This window comes from Apteryx mantelli, chromosome 16, assembly GCF_036417845.1.
Source record: "Apteryx mantelli isolate bAptMan1 chromosome 16, bAptMan1.hap1, whole genome shotgun sequence".
Taxonomy (NCBI): domain Eukaryota; kingdom Metazoa; phylum Chordata; class Aves; order Apterygiformes; family Apterygidae; genus Apteryx; species Apteryx mantelli.
In genome coordinates, this window is record NC_089993.1 from 3,622,160 (window position 1) to 3,640,464 (window position 18,305).

General features: G+C 44.4%; 1 protein-coding gene across 2 annotated transcripts in view; it reads right to left on the reverse strand.

The window, feature by feature from the left end:
- Positions 1-18,305, reverse strand: part of SLX4 (SLX4 structure-specific endonuclease subunit) — a 37,035-nt gene that overhangs the window by 10,466 nt on the left and 8,264 nt on the right. For both annotated transcript variants that reach the window (XM_067306152.1, XM_013939883.2), the window contains 10 exons: positions 16,406-17,172; positions 14,969-15,232; positions 13,989-14,163; positions 12,106-12,321; positions 10,877-11,091; positions 9,469-9,782; positions 7,670-7,952; positions 6,601-6,689; positions 2,522-2,668; positions 553-722 (listed from right to left, as the gene is read on the reverse strand). In XM_067306152.1, coding sequence (XP_067162253.1) covers positions 553-722; positions 2,522-2,668; positions 6,601-6,689; positions 7,670-7,952; positions 9,469-9,782; positions 10,877-11,091; positions 12,106-12,321; positions 13,989-14,163; positions 14,969-15,232; positions 16,406-16,775 — 2,243 coding nt within the window. In that variant the 5' untranslated portion in view covers positions 16,776-17,172. The remainder of the gene's footprint in view (positions 1-552; positions 723-2,521; positions 2,669-6,600; positions 6,690-7,669; positions 7,953-9,468; positions 9,783-10,876; positions 11,092-12,105; positions 12,322-13,988; positions 14,164-14,968; positions 15,233-16,405; positions 17,173-18,305) is intronic.

An 18,305-nucleotide genomic window follows, 5' to 3' on the forward strand; every position in this document is an offset into this window, starting at 1 on the left:
TGGTCTTTTTCAGAGTTACTTTAAAAGGAGGACACCTACATTTCCAGAACTAAGAGCGATTTTGATTTGATAGAACGTCTTTCACCTGCTCCTGTTTCAAGCTCTTTACCTAGCACATGTCTAGGATCATAACTGACAAGCGTCTAAGATCGTGACTGACATAACAAGTTAGCGTTCCATGCATCCACTACATTCTGCAAGTCTTGTTCAGATTAAGTGGGTCACTAGTGCAGTGCTTTGAGAATTGCGTATGGAAGACACACTCATCATCATTGCCACCATCAGCTGTCATTAAAGATCCCGAGACAAAACTCTTGGCAAAAGTGTACTAGCCATAAACCAAAAATAGAAAGTCTCAAGCAGATGTAACCTGAAGACAGATTCATGAAAAAGATGAGGGTAGGACGCTCTTGGGTTCAAATTTCACTTAAGACTCAAGCAGAGGACTATGAGTTTTGCTGAAGCCACTCAAACCACAACAGAAGATACCAGGTTAGAGTCTGTGTGGTTGAAAGCATGAGGCGATTCAAAACACACTCATATGATACAAACCTGGCAGCCAGAGCCCCCAGCTGGGGCAGCATCCCGGCAGGGATGTCAGCATCAGCAGCATAAAGGTATCGCAGGAATGCACAGGCTGCCTCTCCTGTCACGTCACTCAGCAGCACACGGCGTGTCTGCTCATTCCCGTCCTCCTCCACTAAGAACCCTTCGCTGTGAACCTGGGGGTAAGAAGAAAGCAAACAAGGTCCACTTGCTGGTAAAGGAACGGCAACACCAGTATCTTCCCTGTATCAGCTTACTCCTTTCATTTGCCAAAGTCTTATCCTAGGGCCAGGATCTGATGCCTCAGAGGGAAGTTAAAATGACTGGATATGCAGAGCTTCCTAATGGAACAGGCCATTCCCTTCCTGACCCTACAGCTGTTAGCTTGTACCCTGAAGCATAAAAGTTTGAGTAGTCATCTCTATTAGTCACACACACAAAAGATGGTCTTAGAGTTCTCTAGTCAGCTCTGGAATCCAGTCACTTCCTAGAGCACAAACTCCACAGATATCTACACCTCACTTACAGGAGAACTTCTTTTAATATGTTTTGAATTTACCTACCCTTGATGCACTGCTGAAAATCTAATTCTGCTGTGTCACAGGAAAAGAGACACCATACCAAATAATCCTCCACCGAACTGGACCATTATCTCTGTTGGTCCACCTTGATCTTAGGTTTTACTGAAAACGTTTCTCCAGTATAGTGAGCTCTCACTCCCTTTGTATCCAGCTCACATAATGCACTATCTGAAAATCTCTCTCCAAAGTTAGGGCATGTCATGCAAACAGAAAACATGAGCTCCAAAGCCGTTGCTAACTAATTACTGTCTCCTTGTTACCCAAAAGCTTTGACAAATAGAGCACTCCCTCATCTATGCAGAAAATAAATGTGAAACGCTGCTCTGCAGGAGGGGACTGCAGGAGGAAAACAGCCCTCTGCAGGAATTAAAAATACAGTACAGAGTCAATCCCACAACTCCATCCATGCAAATGATTCCTGCACATGAAAAGCAGTTGATGGGAATGCTGAAGACAGATAAAGTTCCAGGGAAATAATAAGAGAACCTGGATAACCCAGTGTTTTTTAAACTCCTTTGATCTGCAGACACATTTTCTACTGGTTGTGAAGATCCCTTAAGTAATTTTACATTAAGACTGCAGTATGGTGTATATAAACTGGCTTTTTTTGTCAGCTTTCATGGACCCCTTAGAAATGGCCCGAGGCACCTTGAGTAGAAACTACTGCAATCATGCACGAGGACAAAACTAATTCCACTGATTACAAAAAGGCAGCTTTTAAGAAAGACAAAACTTTGTCAAGAAGCTGGTTGTATGGGCTGATGGCAGCTCTGTCAGAGCAGAGTTCCTGTCTTTGGCTCACTGCCCTTCATTGCCTTCACAGGAGGTTGCATAGGAGCAGGCTGGGAACTGTTTGACCCAAAATGCTTTGGGGAACATCAGAACTACTTCACTGGCCTTGCCAAAAGCACAGTTCAGTGCAGCTACCTCCATAGCAACTGTGGGAGTGACAAACCTCTGCGTGGGTTATTTACAAGCACAGCCCAGAAACACTCTACTCCATAGTCAAACTTGTCAGCCTGGAAGAAAGGCAGGAGATACCAGGAGGGACAGGGCAGTCTGCACTTGCACAGGTACGAAAATTCAAGGGCAAGAAGCACTTAGAAAACTTCCTCCACTGCTCATGGGCAGAATGCAAGGAAGGATCCTCACCTCCTCCTTGTCTCCCAGGACCAATTACCACATTTTCCACCAATTTGTCAGGATTCTGGCAAAGTGAAAAGCTGAAAAAATCACTGCAGGTCCAGAGGCACTTGCCATTAGGCCCCAAAATACTCTGTGCTGATTCTGCAGCAGCACTAACTGATTTAGGCGTGGAACAGCTGGTCAAATGCCCATTACTGCAAACAGGGCTTTACTGAAGCAGAAGAGAAAAGTATATCAGCAGTACTTACGATTTGAACAGCCTGAGGACACCGTGCATACAACACAAACATGTGGGCATAAAGGACTTCCCCAGAGTCCACCTGAAACTGGACATCACTTAAGTGGGGGTTGTTGACCATTGTACTGAAATCTGCAGCCAGCAACCTGAGGGAGGACTAGAACATAGAAGGGACACAAAGACAGAAGCTACGTTACAGCTGTAAGACATTTTCCTGACAAATAAGGAGGCAATAAGGCAGTTTGTCAGCACTGCTGTACTCTGGTCCCCAGTGTGGACATACCGCCTTTGCCTTCTCAAGACAATCAGAACCCTTATCAATGTAAGGTCTTCCACAAGAGAAGCAAGCAGGCTAGTCCAACACACAGAATCACAGAACGGTTGAGGTTGGAAGGGACCTCTGGAGATCATCTAGTCCAACCCCCCTGCTCAAGCAGGGTCACCTAGAGCATGTTGCCTAGGACCCTGTCCAGACAGCTTTTGAATATCTCCAAGGATGGAGACTCCACCACCTCTCGGGGCAACCTGTTCCAGTGCTCTGTCACCCTCACAGTGAAAAAGTTTTTCCTCATATTCAGATGGAACTTCCTGTGTTTCAGTTTGTGTCCGTTGCCTCGCGTCCTGTCACTGGGCACCACTGAAAAGAGTCTGGCTCCATCCTCTTGACACCCTCCCTTAAGGTATTTGTACACATTAATAAGATCTCCTCTCAGCCTTCTCTTCTCCAGGCTAAACAGGCCCAGCTCTCTCAGCCTTTCCTCATAAGACAGATGTTCCAGTCCCCTAATCATCTTTGTAGCCCTTCGCTGGACTTGCTCCAGTAGAGCCCAGAACTGGACCCAGTACTCCAGACGGGGCCTCACCAGGGCTGAGTAGAGGGGGAGGATCACCTCCCTTGACCTGCTGGCAACACTCTTCCTGATGCACCCCAGGATACCATTGGCCTTCTTGGCCACAAGGGCACCTTGCTGCCTCATGCTTAACTTGGTGTCCACCAGCACTCCCAGGTCCTTCTCCACAGAGCTGCTTTCCAGCAGGTCAACCCCCAACCTGTACTGGTGCATGGGGTTATTCCTCCCTAGGTGCAGGACCCTGCACTTGCCTTTGTTGAACTTCATGAGGTTCCTCCGGCTTTGTTTCCCTCCTTCTCCTTTCCTCTTTTCAAAGCCCAGCAGCTGTGAAGGAGGGGCAGTCGCATGCTGTCTTCCACTCTGCTTGTGGAATAGCTTTGCATTACAGCACATCATCATCCTCTGATCTTTACCACACCACTTCCTGATGTGGTATAGCTACTGCCTGCAGTTGGCCTCTTGATCTGCTGCCTTCCACATTTTTGGAAGCTGTAATTTCCACCTTGATAGAACTGAACTCAGTTCACAATAATTGCATAGAGCGAGAGGAAAGAGGATGACTCAGGGATGAGGTAATGAGCCTTTCCTCTTTTGTTCACTGTTTTGGTCTGGCAATGACAGGTGAGAAAAGCCCCTCCACAACAAGGGGCCTACATGGAATAAAAGCAATGCAGGTATCTAGTCCAAAGGGACTTGTGCACTTGTTACTGAAATCCCTTTTGAAAATTCCACTCAATTATTAAAAAAAGTATTTTCTCTTATAGTTTTAGAATCCCTTACTGAAAGTTTGGGGAGGGCTGGTTGACTGAGATACCTGTGACTGGTTAATGTCACTGGTAAGGTCAGGTCTGGGGTACTCTGTCAAAGACAGCAGCAATTTCTGCTCTGGAGCTACCCCTGCTACAAACCCACCTGAGGGAATCTTCTAAAGACTCAGATTCCTCTAGGGAGGTGTGGTATCTCTGGAGGTGGCCAGCGCTTCAGAGAAGTGTGAAATACCCTTAGCCCATGGTTGACAGAGGCTGCCTGACTAATAGTGGAAAGCATCTTATACTTGACACACTAATCATTGACCTTGTACTTTCTGAACCTACTGCAGAGTGGAGGAACTGCAAGTTTTGTTCCAGTGAACATCTGCACGAGATGCAGTTCCACCTGGAACAACACAGCTCTTTATTTTCTTAGCAGGTTTCTACATTAGTTCAGTGGACTGTGGAAACTCAACCTCTCTACTCCCTCCAGTATGTGTTTGCAGGCAGCCAATACCAATTAGCACTGAAACAGCAGCACACACTGGACCATTTCTTCTAGGCCTTCATAGGTGGGCTAGAGAAGACTCTGCATGTCATGACAGTGTTGTGGACTGCTCTCCAAGGGGAAGACAGGAAGTTCAGTCTGGAAACTAATCAGGTGTTTCTTGCTCTCTTATTCTTGGCATGTAGGACACCTGCAAGACAGTACCTCAGGAAGCCAGCAGACTCCTGGTGCTATGTTCCAGGCAGCAAGCCCAGAACAGCTTTCCTGCTGATGCTAAAATTATGACTCAAGAATGGGGAAATTAAGTAAGAATGGAAGTCTTCTGGCTGCACCATTCTCTGTGCAAAGGAAAGAGATTGGTCCGAAGACAGCTCCAAACAGGTATGTGCTGCTGTTGGAGAACACACCAGAACACTCTCTCCTGCTGGGGAGTCCAGGGAAACTGGACTCCCCAGATGTGACAACAAGGGTCATAGGTGGGGGAGATGCATTACCAGCACAGTGGATGTATTTGCTCTACGTGGTTACATGCCGTCTTTGCTCATGTAAAACACGTATCTCTCTCAATGCCATTTCGGCTCTTCAGCAACAATTCATTTGTTCAGGAAAACCATCAAGGAATCAAACTAAATCTGAACAAATGACCATATTTTTACTGCTAGTAGCAACTGAGCTTCACCAACAGCATCTGTACAGTCTCTGTACTGCTAAAGGCCTTTGTTTTAATGTACTCAGGAGCTTATAAAATGATGTTTTTCCCACTAAGAATTTTTTTAATACTGACAAAGAATATCTAGTGTTTCTAGATAGCTGGGATCCTTTATCTGTGACAGATTACTTGCCCAAGTTTAATACTGATTCCCACCTCAAAGAATTGTCTGGTTTTAGATGCTTCTTGATTCTATAAGCAGAATCTAAGTGTCTTCTCAAGATATTCAAACTTATCTGGTACTAAAATCTATTAGCTTACATGGCATGATTATTTATTATCTATCCAAAGACTGTAAGTTCTACCAGATAAAGTGGATGATCCTCGTAAGAAGATGAATTTGGTTTTTTTTTGTTTGTTTGTTTTTTTAAATACGCGAAGGAAATTGATTCTATTTCCACAGGGAGAAGGACTGATGTGTCTAGGGTAAGATGTGATCTGCAGAGTACTACTGGCTTGATAAAAAATGATCTATGACTTCCTAGCCTGTGATCTTCACCTAGTCACCACAGAGAGCACACTGACTGTCAAGCCAGCTCCTCTGATATGTGTTCTCACAATTTAGGATTTGGCATACTAAACCTTCTGTTGATAAAGTGAGCTTTTAAAAAGTGCTCATCTTCCATGGACCTCAAAGCATTCTAGCTCATCTGTCAGGCTCTTATGCTAGAGAATTTTGAGTGATTCAGCCAGGCCTTGCAGGAGTTTGCTCTTCCATTACTAGGCACAGCATGGAAAGGAAGATGACAGGAGAGGCATTTACAAAGTTCCATTCAGAACCACCCAGACTAGGTGAGTACCTGAGCCTGGATGAAACACCAGACAGTTCTGCCTCTCCTGGGCTCCAGATAGTTCGCTCTGATCTAGTCTGGGCATCAAAGCAGAGTACTGCCTAAATGCTGTGCAGATACATCCCTAGTAACTACCCCAAATACTCTACGTACTACAGCCTCACTATTTAACCCGGTTCTCTTTGTGTAAATTATGCACAGATTGGCTTTATGTTACCTATTATTTTAAATCAAGTAGGACAAACACTCTGAAACAACCACAGGCCTGCCTGTGGGCATCAATGAAACATCAAGCGTTTTGACCTCAGCTGTGCCTGTGATGATTCCTATGAGTGACTGCAAACCTTAAACACCTCTTTGTTTCTGTAGAAAGGAATGGGAAATATTCCGTACTTCTGTGAATTGCTCAAGTGGGCGAGCCTCTTTTTTACAGTACAAACACAAATACAAAAAAGTGGAAAAAATTAATGTTTGTCCTTACACTCTTACAGCTGCTTCTCAGAAATCTCTTCTCTTTTGATTGAGGGACGAAGCCACTAAGCGGAGTATCACTGGAAGTCGCTTCTTTTCCTCAAAGAAGAAAAGGCACATCACAAAACACGTACAATGTCCTTGTAAGATAAAGCAAAGTAGGAACTCCTAACAGGATCCTTGCCATGACAGCTCCCCAAGATGACTGCTGTACCAGGCTGACATTTCTGGGCTGAAAGGATCAGCCTCTCCCTCCTGCCTTTATCAGAGGGATTTGGCCCCTTGGCATAGGACCAGTGGCCATTTGCTGCAGTTTAGCAGGGGAAGTGAGGAATATTACACCCAAGTGAAAATGCAGGCAGACAGGAGAGCTTAGCAACGATGTTCTTCATTAACAGGTGAACAGGAGATGCACAATACATATATTATGCTAAACAGCTAGGCCATTTTAAGGTTATCATTGACCTTGGAATGTGCAGTTGTGCACCACACGCAACTATGACTGGGGAAGCTAGAGAGTTGCTCTTGGAGGAATTCTAGGTGATGTATTTTTTCAACCTGTATAGGTACAGACAAACTTTAGAGTTTGTGTATCCATATACCAACATAACATCATCCCTCTTGCACTTTTCTTTCACCTGGTCTTCTCAAGACCTGATGAGACAGTGCTGTATATGCAGAAATATGCAGAAAAGAGCAGCATGCAGTGCTGTGTGCATAACAGAAAGGAAAGCCCAAAGAGCTGGGATGAGTTTCGGCCTTGCCATTGGCCATGTGTGGGCTCCCTCCTGGCAGAAATTCATTTGATACCTTTAGAAGAATTTTAAAATAAAATTTAGGACCTGCTGTCTAAAAGGAGTTCTCTTCAACACTGGGATTTATGAATCATTTCAGAAATGTCAACTTGATTGTATCTAAAGTCTACTGCAGAACAATGCCCCCACCAAAATATCACCTCCTAGATCAACATCACCATCTTGTGGCTGCTGTCACTGCTCTCCAAATTCAGTATGACTTAAGTGGGGTTCTGCATAGCTGATGGCACTAGAGAAGGGGCTCACGAGGCTGCCAGAACTTACCTGACTGCTCTGCTTCCTGAACGTGGTTAACATCAAGGTTCCACTGAGTAAGAGTAAGTCCTTCCCTGGCCAAGTCGACCAGGTCCTGCAGGGTCTGAACATCCTTCTGGCTCTGAGATGAAAACTGTCCATCCCCTTCAGGGCCTGACTTGGATTCGTCAGAAGTTTTGCCTCCAACCTCTATAGAAGTGGGATTATGAGAACTGAGGTCAGGCTGAAGTTGCTGGGATACTTCTGGCTGATCAGATCCCACCGATGGCAGAACAATCTCTGACTTACAATTCTGATCAAAGAAAAAAAAAAGACACCAATAAATTAGATCTTGTTTTATGTGTTTGCAGAGGTCAGAGTCCAGTCTCCAAACTGGACTCTAGTTCATACTTTCAAAGTATCTTAATAAAGGATTGCAGAGCAATCCCCAGATACAAGGCCTTCTGAGGCAAGAGCTCTTCGTAGTTCTATGAAGGACTCTCCAGAGACAAGACAGCTTTAAACAGAAAAAGGAAAAAGGAAGCTACAGCAGAAAATGCATCCCTGGGAGCATGTCTGTGCAGGCAATTGCCAAGCAGGGAGAAAGGATGGTGGAAATGCTCCCACTCCGACATCTAAATATTTAATTATAGCTGGAGCTTCTGGCAAGAGCCACAGCTGAAGCTGCCCAGGTGCTTCTGTTCTGAGGTCTGAAATGGTTTTGCAGTCACATATAACTTAATCAAAATTTTGCCTTTGGACTGAAATTTTCCAGGTTTGGTCTCTGTTTCCCAAAAAAAGAGTTTTGTTTGTTTATTTCTGAATAAAAATGGTTTAGCTATTCCTGGAAATGGAAAGAATTAGTGGGGAAAACACACTCTTACCATGATTTAAAAGACCTTGACAGTTTTTATCTTTAAACTTCTCTGGCAGTTTTTGGTTTGAATGAAAGGTCAAAAATTATCATAGAATGGAGCCTGTCCACTGCAGCCCTAGCCTGGGATAAGCCAGTGATTTGAGCAGGAAAAAACTATTAAACAGAGCATTTATATATGCACAGTATTTTTTTTTTGAACAGAAGCACCAAACAATTCTTCCACAAAGAAATGAGAGAAGGAAGTGAAGCGAAATCTTTCTTCTTGGAGAGCAAGTATGTGGTGACCAACTAAAAGAGTTCTGCCTGCTTCTGTAGGCAGTTTTTATAAAACTACAGAACAATGAAAGTGGCGAGAGATCTGGATGAAAACAGAATGAAACCATGGATTTTAAAACCGCATCACAACCTGTATGCACCAAGAGGCAGTGGGATGCATGGGGAAAGCCTCAAGTACAAATGCTTCACTTACAACTCTAGGCGTTCCCACCCTCTCCTCGGTGTAGGACACAGTATAAACTTTTCACCCAATTCCTTGCTGCCTCAATGCAATACATGGGTAAAGAAAGAGAAAGGCTCATACTATAATCAGTCAGAGAAAAGTACCAAGAAGGAACACAAGAGCCAGGCTACTGTAAATACAGCTAAGCTAGTGGCGAAATGAAGAGGCTGAGGTCCTCTCACTCAGTTCTCTCTGTTTCCATCTGTTTTGTTTTCTGAAAGCTCAAAGAACAGCATGGCAACACGAGCCTGAGCCTCCTGTCCAAAAGGGAGAAATGAAAGTTCAAGATGACAAAACCTGCCTGTGTGAGACCAGGGGACAATTGTGCAGGAGCAGTGAGTACGCAGAGGAGTGGGGTGACTCGTTTAAATACCAGGTGAGGAAATAGAAGGGTTACAGGGCAAGTGAACTGGGGCACACAAATACCAGAGGAAGGAGAAAAGAGCATCCCACCTGCACAGGCTTCCAAGGTACAATTGGAGGGGTTAATCCAGCAGTGTAGAACAATTCAGGGTCACAGGGTCCTGTCAGAGCACTGCAATTCCATAAAAAGCAGTCCTTGGTTTTGGGCAACGGCATGAGCCAGGCTGCTTTCCCAGATCCATCCTCCAAAATCCTACTGGTGGGAAGCCGAGGGGTGGGAGGGAATTCCACCTCTTCTGCGAGCAGCATGGCTACTCGCTCTTCGATCCTTTTGCGGGCTGTCTCTGGATCCTGAAGCAGTAATGGTGGAGGTGCAGTTGGGCCTCTTTTACGCCTTTTCTTCTCTTTAAAAAGAAAAGCAAAAGGAACCCAAAGAAATGAACAGCTGAACACATAAGCAGAGGAGCTCAACATGCCAGCTTTTTCAAGTGTTGTAGTTGGCAACGACCAAAATGCAACTACAAGCAGAACACAGCTCTTTAAGATTTCTGCAAGGAGTCCCAAGCCTCGCATTACTTCTACTAGAGAAAGAAACCTCCAGAGAAGACTCATTCCTGCACGCACCGTCCTGCTGGGAGCTGTCATAAGCGGATCATTATGAAAGCAACTGATATCCATGCAGTCTACCTCCCAGACCCATGGAATGGTGACCATACAAGCTTTTGGCTAGACCCCAGCGCTTCACAAAAAAAGAGAGAGGGGAAAAAAAAAATCCCAAACACATGAAAGACTCCTTTTTATGTGTCTTGGTCACTGGTGATTTCAAACCATAGCTCACATGAACCCTGCACAGCTAACATTTGTCAATCCTGTGTCATACTGCCTTTGTCTTACTAATTCCTAAAAAAACTGCCAATATCTATCAGCAGGATGAGATCTGAGCAGGGTCAGGAAGAGTAAAGTGTCCCATCTGTATAGCACTCAACCTTCTCCCAAGGCAACCGGCTTCCTTTCTAAACGTTTTTGTGCACTTAAATAGCAAAGCACAGGTTCAACAGTATGTAGTTGTACACACATCCACTATAGAAAAAAAACAGAGTAAAGAGAGAAGGCTGAAAAAGCTGCATAATCAAGGGTGCAGGAGAGTGAATAAGAAAAAATGCACTGCAGGAGAAATAACAAAGGTCTTTTCATGTTTTCCCTTCCGGGGTTTACGAAAAACAACTCATCTTAAAAATATTCTACAGCTTCAAAACAATCAACCAGTGAAAATAAGCATGAGACTCAGAACGGATTCCACTGAAACCCATAAACATCCTGCAGCCTTCCTTGACTGTATGTGGATATTTCGTATTACCGAAGCTCTGACAACTTAAATAAAACAGAAACATTGCTGTCATCCCCTATAACCAACAGAAAAGTTTTAGTGAAGAGCAGGCTGTGTTACATTACTCCTGCAATAACACAGCCTTTGACACTAACTCACTTCAACACATACCTGATCCTGGCTTCCATTTGATTGGCAAAGCAACCACTGGTTTCACGTTTGTAACCGATATTGCTTGCTCCCGCTTTTCTTGCTCCAGCAGAGAGCGTGACATCGCCATAGCAACCTGCAAATCTTCATCCTTAGTCTCCATTTTGGCCCTCTTCTGCTTTTTCTTTGAGTCCTCTTTGGAGGATCCTTTTCGCTTTGACCTGCTTGGTTGATTGCTGAAATGTAAGAACGCAGCAGGAAGCCCAAGTTAATGTGACTGGATCAGAGACAAGAAACACTGAGCACTTCAGACCAGCTGCTCTACTTCCTCGGAGAGACTCCCATATCCAGAAAAACGAGAAACTATCCACAGTACTTTCTTCCCTAGAGGAAAGCAAAGGATTTCTAATCACGTATGGAATTCAGAGCAATTTGGAGCAAATCTTGTTTTGGAAAGGTAAGGCACAAGACTGCAGCACTGACATAAACTTTTTTTTTTTTGGTTTAAACATATGCTATCTCAATCCTAAACTTTGTATCAAAGGGCAAAAAACAGGTTGAAGCAAGTCAAGAAAATGATCACCAAAACTGTTCTCCCAACCTTAGGCTTCCACAGCAAACAGGCAATGGCCCTTCCTCAGCACAAAAGGACTTAGGAGTCCTTCGGATGAATTTCAGTGAGGCACCACTTGCTGTACTCTGAACATTTTGCTCAAATCCAAAACAGCGGATGCATCTCTGCACCCAGCACAATTCAAAACAACCCGCCTGTTTCCTCCTTGGCTCTGTGGCTAAAGCACATGTATCCAGCACTGCCACAAGCCGAATCGCTGAGGCCTTGGCAAGACAGATATTCAGAAGAGATTGCATTCTCATACAACGTGGTCTGCTTAACAAGCTCAACCACACCGTTCAGCTTCACTGCATAATCACCTCCCAGGGCATAAATGTTGCTGACAAATCAGTGTAAGATTATTTACTCCCCATTCTGCTCCTGCCTGCTGACTTGTAAAGTCATCCACCACCTGATCACTTTTGAAGGAAAGCAAGATGATTTCTCCAACTTAACTACTACAGTCTCCTCATGTGGTACGGGGTCATGGCTCTGCCTGATTTTCTTTGGACTTGGAGCCCACCCTGCATGCAAGTCTGCCTTGCTTCTGCCTTCTGCAGTTCATTCCCAAGAGCACAGGGTCAGTGTCTCTGAGGCCAAAGAAAGTAACCAGCATCTTTTATTTTCACCAGCTTACCTGGGATATTGAAGAGGTGCACCACCAAGCATGGACACCTGCAACTGCACTGCCTGAAGCAGCAGCTTAGGAGGAACATCCATCTCAGCAGCACAGCGTTTCAAGTGAGTGGCTCGGCTCTGTGGAGTTTGGAACTGCTTCCCACAGATGGGACATTCAGGGACTGGTGGTTTGCTGGAGGAGGACATCTGTGCTTCTTCCATCTCATCCAGACATCTGGAGGATGATGGCAAAGCTCACACTTAGAAGACTTTAAAACTGGCCACACTAACATTTAAATCATATTAAAGAAGAGCAAGCGCAATCACCTTAAATATCTGAAATGGCCAAAGAAACATCCCCTAAAGAAATATGAATTACATGCCCACCTTTGTGGTGGATCTGACACATAAAAGCTGCATGGAGATTACAGTCTCAGAGGCATATTAAGAATATATTGCTCAAAAGCAAGTGCAGGTAATAACCTTTAACATCATCACGTGCCCATCACCTAATCCCTCTTTCTGGATTCCTTCTAACATTTCAACTGACAAACTTCTAAACCATCATTAAAAGAAGAATCACCCTACCAGAGAAATAAGAATCCTTCCTCACTCAAAAGACAACTACTTCTTGACATTACTACTTTCGCCTAAGTGACCAAGTGTAGGGTAGAGAATGCAAAGTTTTCAAGTCAGTCATTTCACTTGACAGGGATAATTCTGTGTTTTATGACACAGTCCGAATGGTATTCCAGGTAGGAGAAAACCACCTGGTTTCATGGTGTGAAATCCTGGATCTGCATTACCTGTTTTCCTTACAAAGCTTGCAATAAAAACATTCCCTGATTAGGGATGACAAACACAACCTACACACATAGGATTGTGTAAGACACCATTCATCTGCGATCGGTGATTACGAGTTTGCCAGTGCATCTATCCATCTGCAGCTTTACCTCTTGTGACGAAGACTGCTATGGAAAAATCCATTGCCAATATAACCTTGTCATCTCACCACATGATTGCACGTTTAATAGCTGAAAAGACAGAATTAATTTCCAGGAGCCATTTCTGACTCTCCGCCACTGTTCTACAATCTCTGTCCTCCCAGAGATGAACAACCCAAGACTGAAACAGCAAAAAGACCTCTAGAACTGCAGCTGCAGACAATCCCAATGAACGTGAGCCACTCAGTAACATGGTGTAGGGCCAGACAAATCGCTCTTGCCCCCTTAAGTGCTGGAATTGAGCAATTCCAGCTGTTTAAGTGTACTGTTTCTGATACTTTCTCAACAGAGAAGCACAGACTTTTAATTTATAAAGAGCTATCTGTATATAATATTTTAACAGTATTTGATATTTACCGCTAAGGAAACAGCATTAAATTACAGAGCCCTGATTTCAATTTAAGCCCACACCATTCTGACAAAAGAGAAGGCAGGGACACCTTCCTTTAGCTTGTCCACTCTCATTGCCAAAGGTCTATAGTGCAATTTATTCATCTTTCGGAACGGTATCACCTTTCCCTCAGCAAACAGTGACATACCAGACGTCCTTAGAAAATCAATATTTAATGAAATAGATGGTGCTGAAACTGGCAGATTTCAGAACGGGCGCTAATGGGTCCTCATTAGCTTTGCTATCCACTCTGCAATTACACCTCCTCTAAGGCATTGCTGATGAAAGCCACACTGGCCTCTTGGTCTCACCACACTCGTACAGAAGCCCTGCAGGACAAGACAATCAGCCTCTGCTCCGAGATGCCAGCAGACTCTAATTCTAGCTGTAAAGGTCGATATCACCATGCAGATTCCCCTGCTAACATATTCCATAATGGCTAAGCTGACTGAACAGCCTGTGAGGTTAATGGGGAGAGGATGGGGAAAGGACACGCTGGTCCTTCACCTGTTAACATGCTGCTCTCGTCGTGTTGTGTTCATAGCTGAGAGATCCTTCTGGCAGATCTGACAAAAAAACAAGCCTTCCTCCTCCAGGCTTTCAGGGACTTTCTCCTTGATCTCCTGCTGAAGGGCCAAAGCCAAAGCACCATCATGCTCTGTGGATGGAAGATCGTGGGTACCTGGCACAGAAGGGAGAGATGATCTGAGCTAAGCATCTTGTTTGAAAGGCATGAAACTGTTACACTTGTCACGATTACTTTATTAAACTGAGCACTTAAAAATTAACTTCAAACTTCCTCTTGCATCTTCACATCTGATTTCTCACAAGGGAATGTACAATCTGCACTCTTTAAACACTACAGGACTGCATTACCCCAGGAGCGGAAGGTGGCCATCGGTTCATAGCACATCACATGTCAGACCCAAATGGAGGGTTACGTTTTGGCTAAAGTTGCTGGGGAGAACATGGGATCTTATACATTACATATTAAACACAGGAGTCTCATGTCCATACAGAACCAACAGGGCCTTGGCTAGTAAAGAGCCAAAACACAGTAAAATTGCTATGGATTCAATTCATCTGCATAGAACATATTATCTTTGTAGAGTGCTCAGAGATCTACAGAAGACATGGGCTACCTAAGAGTCATGAGCTACATAACATTGTCCCATGGGAAGGATGACTAGGTTTACTGACCCTGCTGGAATCTCAGCCTGTTTCCAGAAGGTAAATTATCCCTCCTGAATCTAACATGAGATTAATTCAGCCTCACAAAAGAGCTGGGAGAAAAGTATGGATAGTCCTTTAACAATAGAGAAAGCAAGTTTTCTCAGAGATGTGGAGTGATTTATTCAGTGTCACACATTGAGCCACTAGGCTAGCTGGGAACAAAGCCCAGGAATCCAGACTGCTTCTCATGTAACCTTTCTAACCTGCCCCCAGCACTCTCTTTGCACACACAAGAGCTAACAGCAGAAACGTACCATTCTCTGGTGGATTCTCTTCCTTGCTTTCATCAGGGAAATTCCCACTGGCTACAGCCTTTGGCAAGCTGTCATCCAGGCTGTGTTTTAGCTGCTCAGGTGCCACTCTCTTGAACTGCTGCATTCTCTCCACTACCAGCTCTGCTACCCGTACCTTAGACCCAGACAGCAGCGGTGTCTTCAAGATGGGTGAAGAGCAAGTCTCCGGTTGTGTAGCAGGATGGAAGGATAACGTAGTCTGGGAAGAGCCACTCTGAGCACTCACTGGAGGGGGAGAAAGCACCAGAGCTTCCCCAGTCAGAATTAAACAGATAGCTGAGCTGCCCAGAGAGCTGCTGGGAAGCCTCCCCCAACAGCAGCCTAAGCCATTCTCAGTTTTGCAACATAGTCATTCTTAGAGGACAAGTTGAACATGTTTAGCCATTACATGACTTTATACTTGATAGCCACTATTACAGTATCAGGCTTCTGTGCTACAATGAAATGCCTCTACATCCCTTTTAGAGGAGGGAATATTAAGGAAGGCCTCGTCTGAAGGTCACTAGAGAGGACAATGAGCAATGCAGCCCACTCTCCCCAGTGTTCCCACCACAGGATGTCCTGTAGCTCCTGCTGTTCTCCACTCTGATCTTCAAACCCTGTCCATGACTCGGACTTTCAGGCTCAGAGCCAAGGAACTAGGAGTTCCTAAAGAGAAGTGGTAACAAGCAGCAGGCAGAGCCAATGCCAGACTAACACCTCAGTATATCACTGCTCTGCTTTGAAGTATCCTATAGGCAGCATATGAGATCAGACCAAAGATCTCGTTAGCCCAGTATCTTGTTTCTGAGTGCAGTCAACAGCAGATACTTATGAAAGGGTATCAGAACAGAACAGGCACAAAGTAATCCCTCTCCTGGTTGACCTTCCCTATCAGTTTAAGGACTTCCTGCACTGGTGACTGCCTTCTGGCCATCGTGTTTAATGACCACTGAAGGACTAATCTTCCATGAATTAACCCAGCATTGTTCTTAATCGATTTATATTTTTGGCCTTGATGACATCAAATGGCAACATATTTCACAATGTAATAACACACTGTGTGAAAAAGCACTTTGATATAATCTAAACTTGCTTCTTGATGATTTGAGAGTGTTTTTCTAAGTTCTGATGTTGCAAAAAATAGTGAGTAATGACTCCCTAACATATCACTCAGCACCTAGGCTTCGCCCTACTGAAGGACCTCTTCTGCCCGCCTCTACCACAGAGCACAGTCCTGAGTTAAACCTTCTGGATACACCTAGCTAGCTAAGCATAGACAGAAGCACGAGATGCAAGTCTGCTTCAACCAGTGCTGCCATATACCTCCTCCAGGCAGACTTCTGAAGAGCTCTACTGAACAACTGAGTCTTTTCAGTACTAGCCTATCTTCTGTCTGAAAGATTTCAGTGCACTCACCTGTCAGAGTCCTCTGGGTAGAGTCACCGGCCACTGTGTCCAGCTGGCTGGCAGGGAAAATGTTTCTCCTTCCATCTTCTTGTGAAGCCCCACCACTACTACAGGCCACAGCATCATCATCTTCTTTGTGCATCCCAGTTTGCTCCTTAGGACCCAAATTTTGAGGCAAGTCTCTCCCCTTCACTACTGGAAAGCAATGATGGTTTTGGCTCTTAGCGGCAGCTTTGCCTCTTTTTGATTTGCTTCTTGTTGCAGTGTTCTTTGTCCTGTTCTGAACCTTCTTTGATGCTTCAGCGTCCCCAGCTTTTTTCTTTGCCCTACCCAAAAGATTTGCCCACAATTCTTTAAAATCATTGTCCAGTTCATCCATCGGCCTGCAGGTTGCAGTAATGCTGCTTGGCCTAATGGCACTATGTGTATGGGAGAACAGGGGAAGATATCAGAAACAGTTCAGGCCTGCATCCTCTGTGGCCTGCAATCTTCACTGAGTCCTTTCCACCAACTCCGAGATCTCCATTCTGCAGACTCCAGCAAGGTCAACAGTGGCACTTCCCCACTGTTCCAACAGTTAATTTTCTTCTGTGCTTAACTCATAGTCATTTAGTGCAGCACGTTCTCCAAGGACCCTGCTTGCTTTCATGCATAGTACAGTGATGGCTTTGTTCTTCAGAGGTCTCTGGAATATAAGTTAAGCACCTCAATCTGTCCAGAGCGTGAGTAGGATCTTCATGGTATGCTAGAGGGCTTCAGAAAGACTTACTGAAGCCCTGAAATAGAAGAAATTTTAAAAAGTGAATATGTAAGATGGTATATGCAGATGCAGTGTGAAACAGGCCTTGGGTACCACTGTGAAGGAGGAGACCCTTCAAAGACTCTTCTTTGAAGAAGAGATTTTCATATAAAATAGTAACATACATTGCAGCACATGTATAATAGCACATATTGACCCAAAACACTATTACTGTACTTTCAGTACACACAACCACAGGCCATACAGGACAGAGGATGAAAGCTTTCAAAACACATTACCTGATGCTGGGTAGGCTTTTGTGTGAACAAAAGCATGTTGAACTTCCTGGAGCTCAGAATTTGAGACTGTCCCACTTGTATATGCATCCATACTTACATTTATATAACACAGGAGCAGTGAATGCATTCGCTTCCATAAGGTGGGGAGGAAAGACTGTCACTCCAGAGCGCAGAATTCCATTTTGTGACCCAGTGCATTTAAAGAGGAGAGCCTGACCTCATGTTAAAAAGTAGGCAATGGAGTAAGACTGCAGTTTCTGGCCTTTCAGAGAGTTTCTGGGACAGATGTGAGAGCAACTCTATCAAACACGCTCACCCTTTCTCTCCTTTTACCTCCATGGCCTGCTCACAGTCCAGGTTAGTCCTGCTAACTAGTAGTGAACTCCTCCTTTGGGTACTCAGTAAACCATGACACTGACCATGTTTCACGAACTGTTGTCAAATACACCAGGTGAGCAGACTAAACAAACAGAGACAGTATTTTTAAATTAGTTTCTTAATCTTTTTCAGCTACACTGAGAATAACAGTGCTAGCCAGTGATTACTTGGAACAGCAATGGGTACAACAACGTCCAGATGGAAAGGCCATCAACTCCCAAGCAACATTAAAACTAGATCTCTATTCTTAGACATTTTGATTGTCCTCTTCTTCCTAGCCCTAAGTTCACTATGGTTCTGGCTATTTTACTGGAGGCTTTATATTGCTCCCAAAATCTATTTCTTTCAGAACTTAAACAGAGTGTTTCACTTGGAATGGCAGCAGCTGTGGTTCAGTTTCTCCAGTAAAGCTCTGGGCACCAAAACACTCAAAATGCAGGAAAAACACAAGCGGGATTGTTTTCTCAAATGGCTTGGCTGCAGACATACAAGG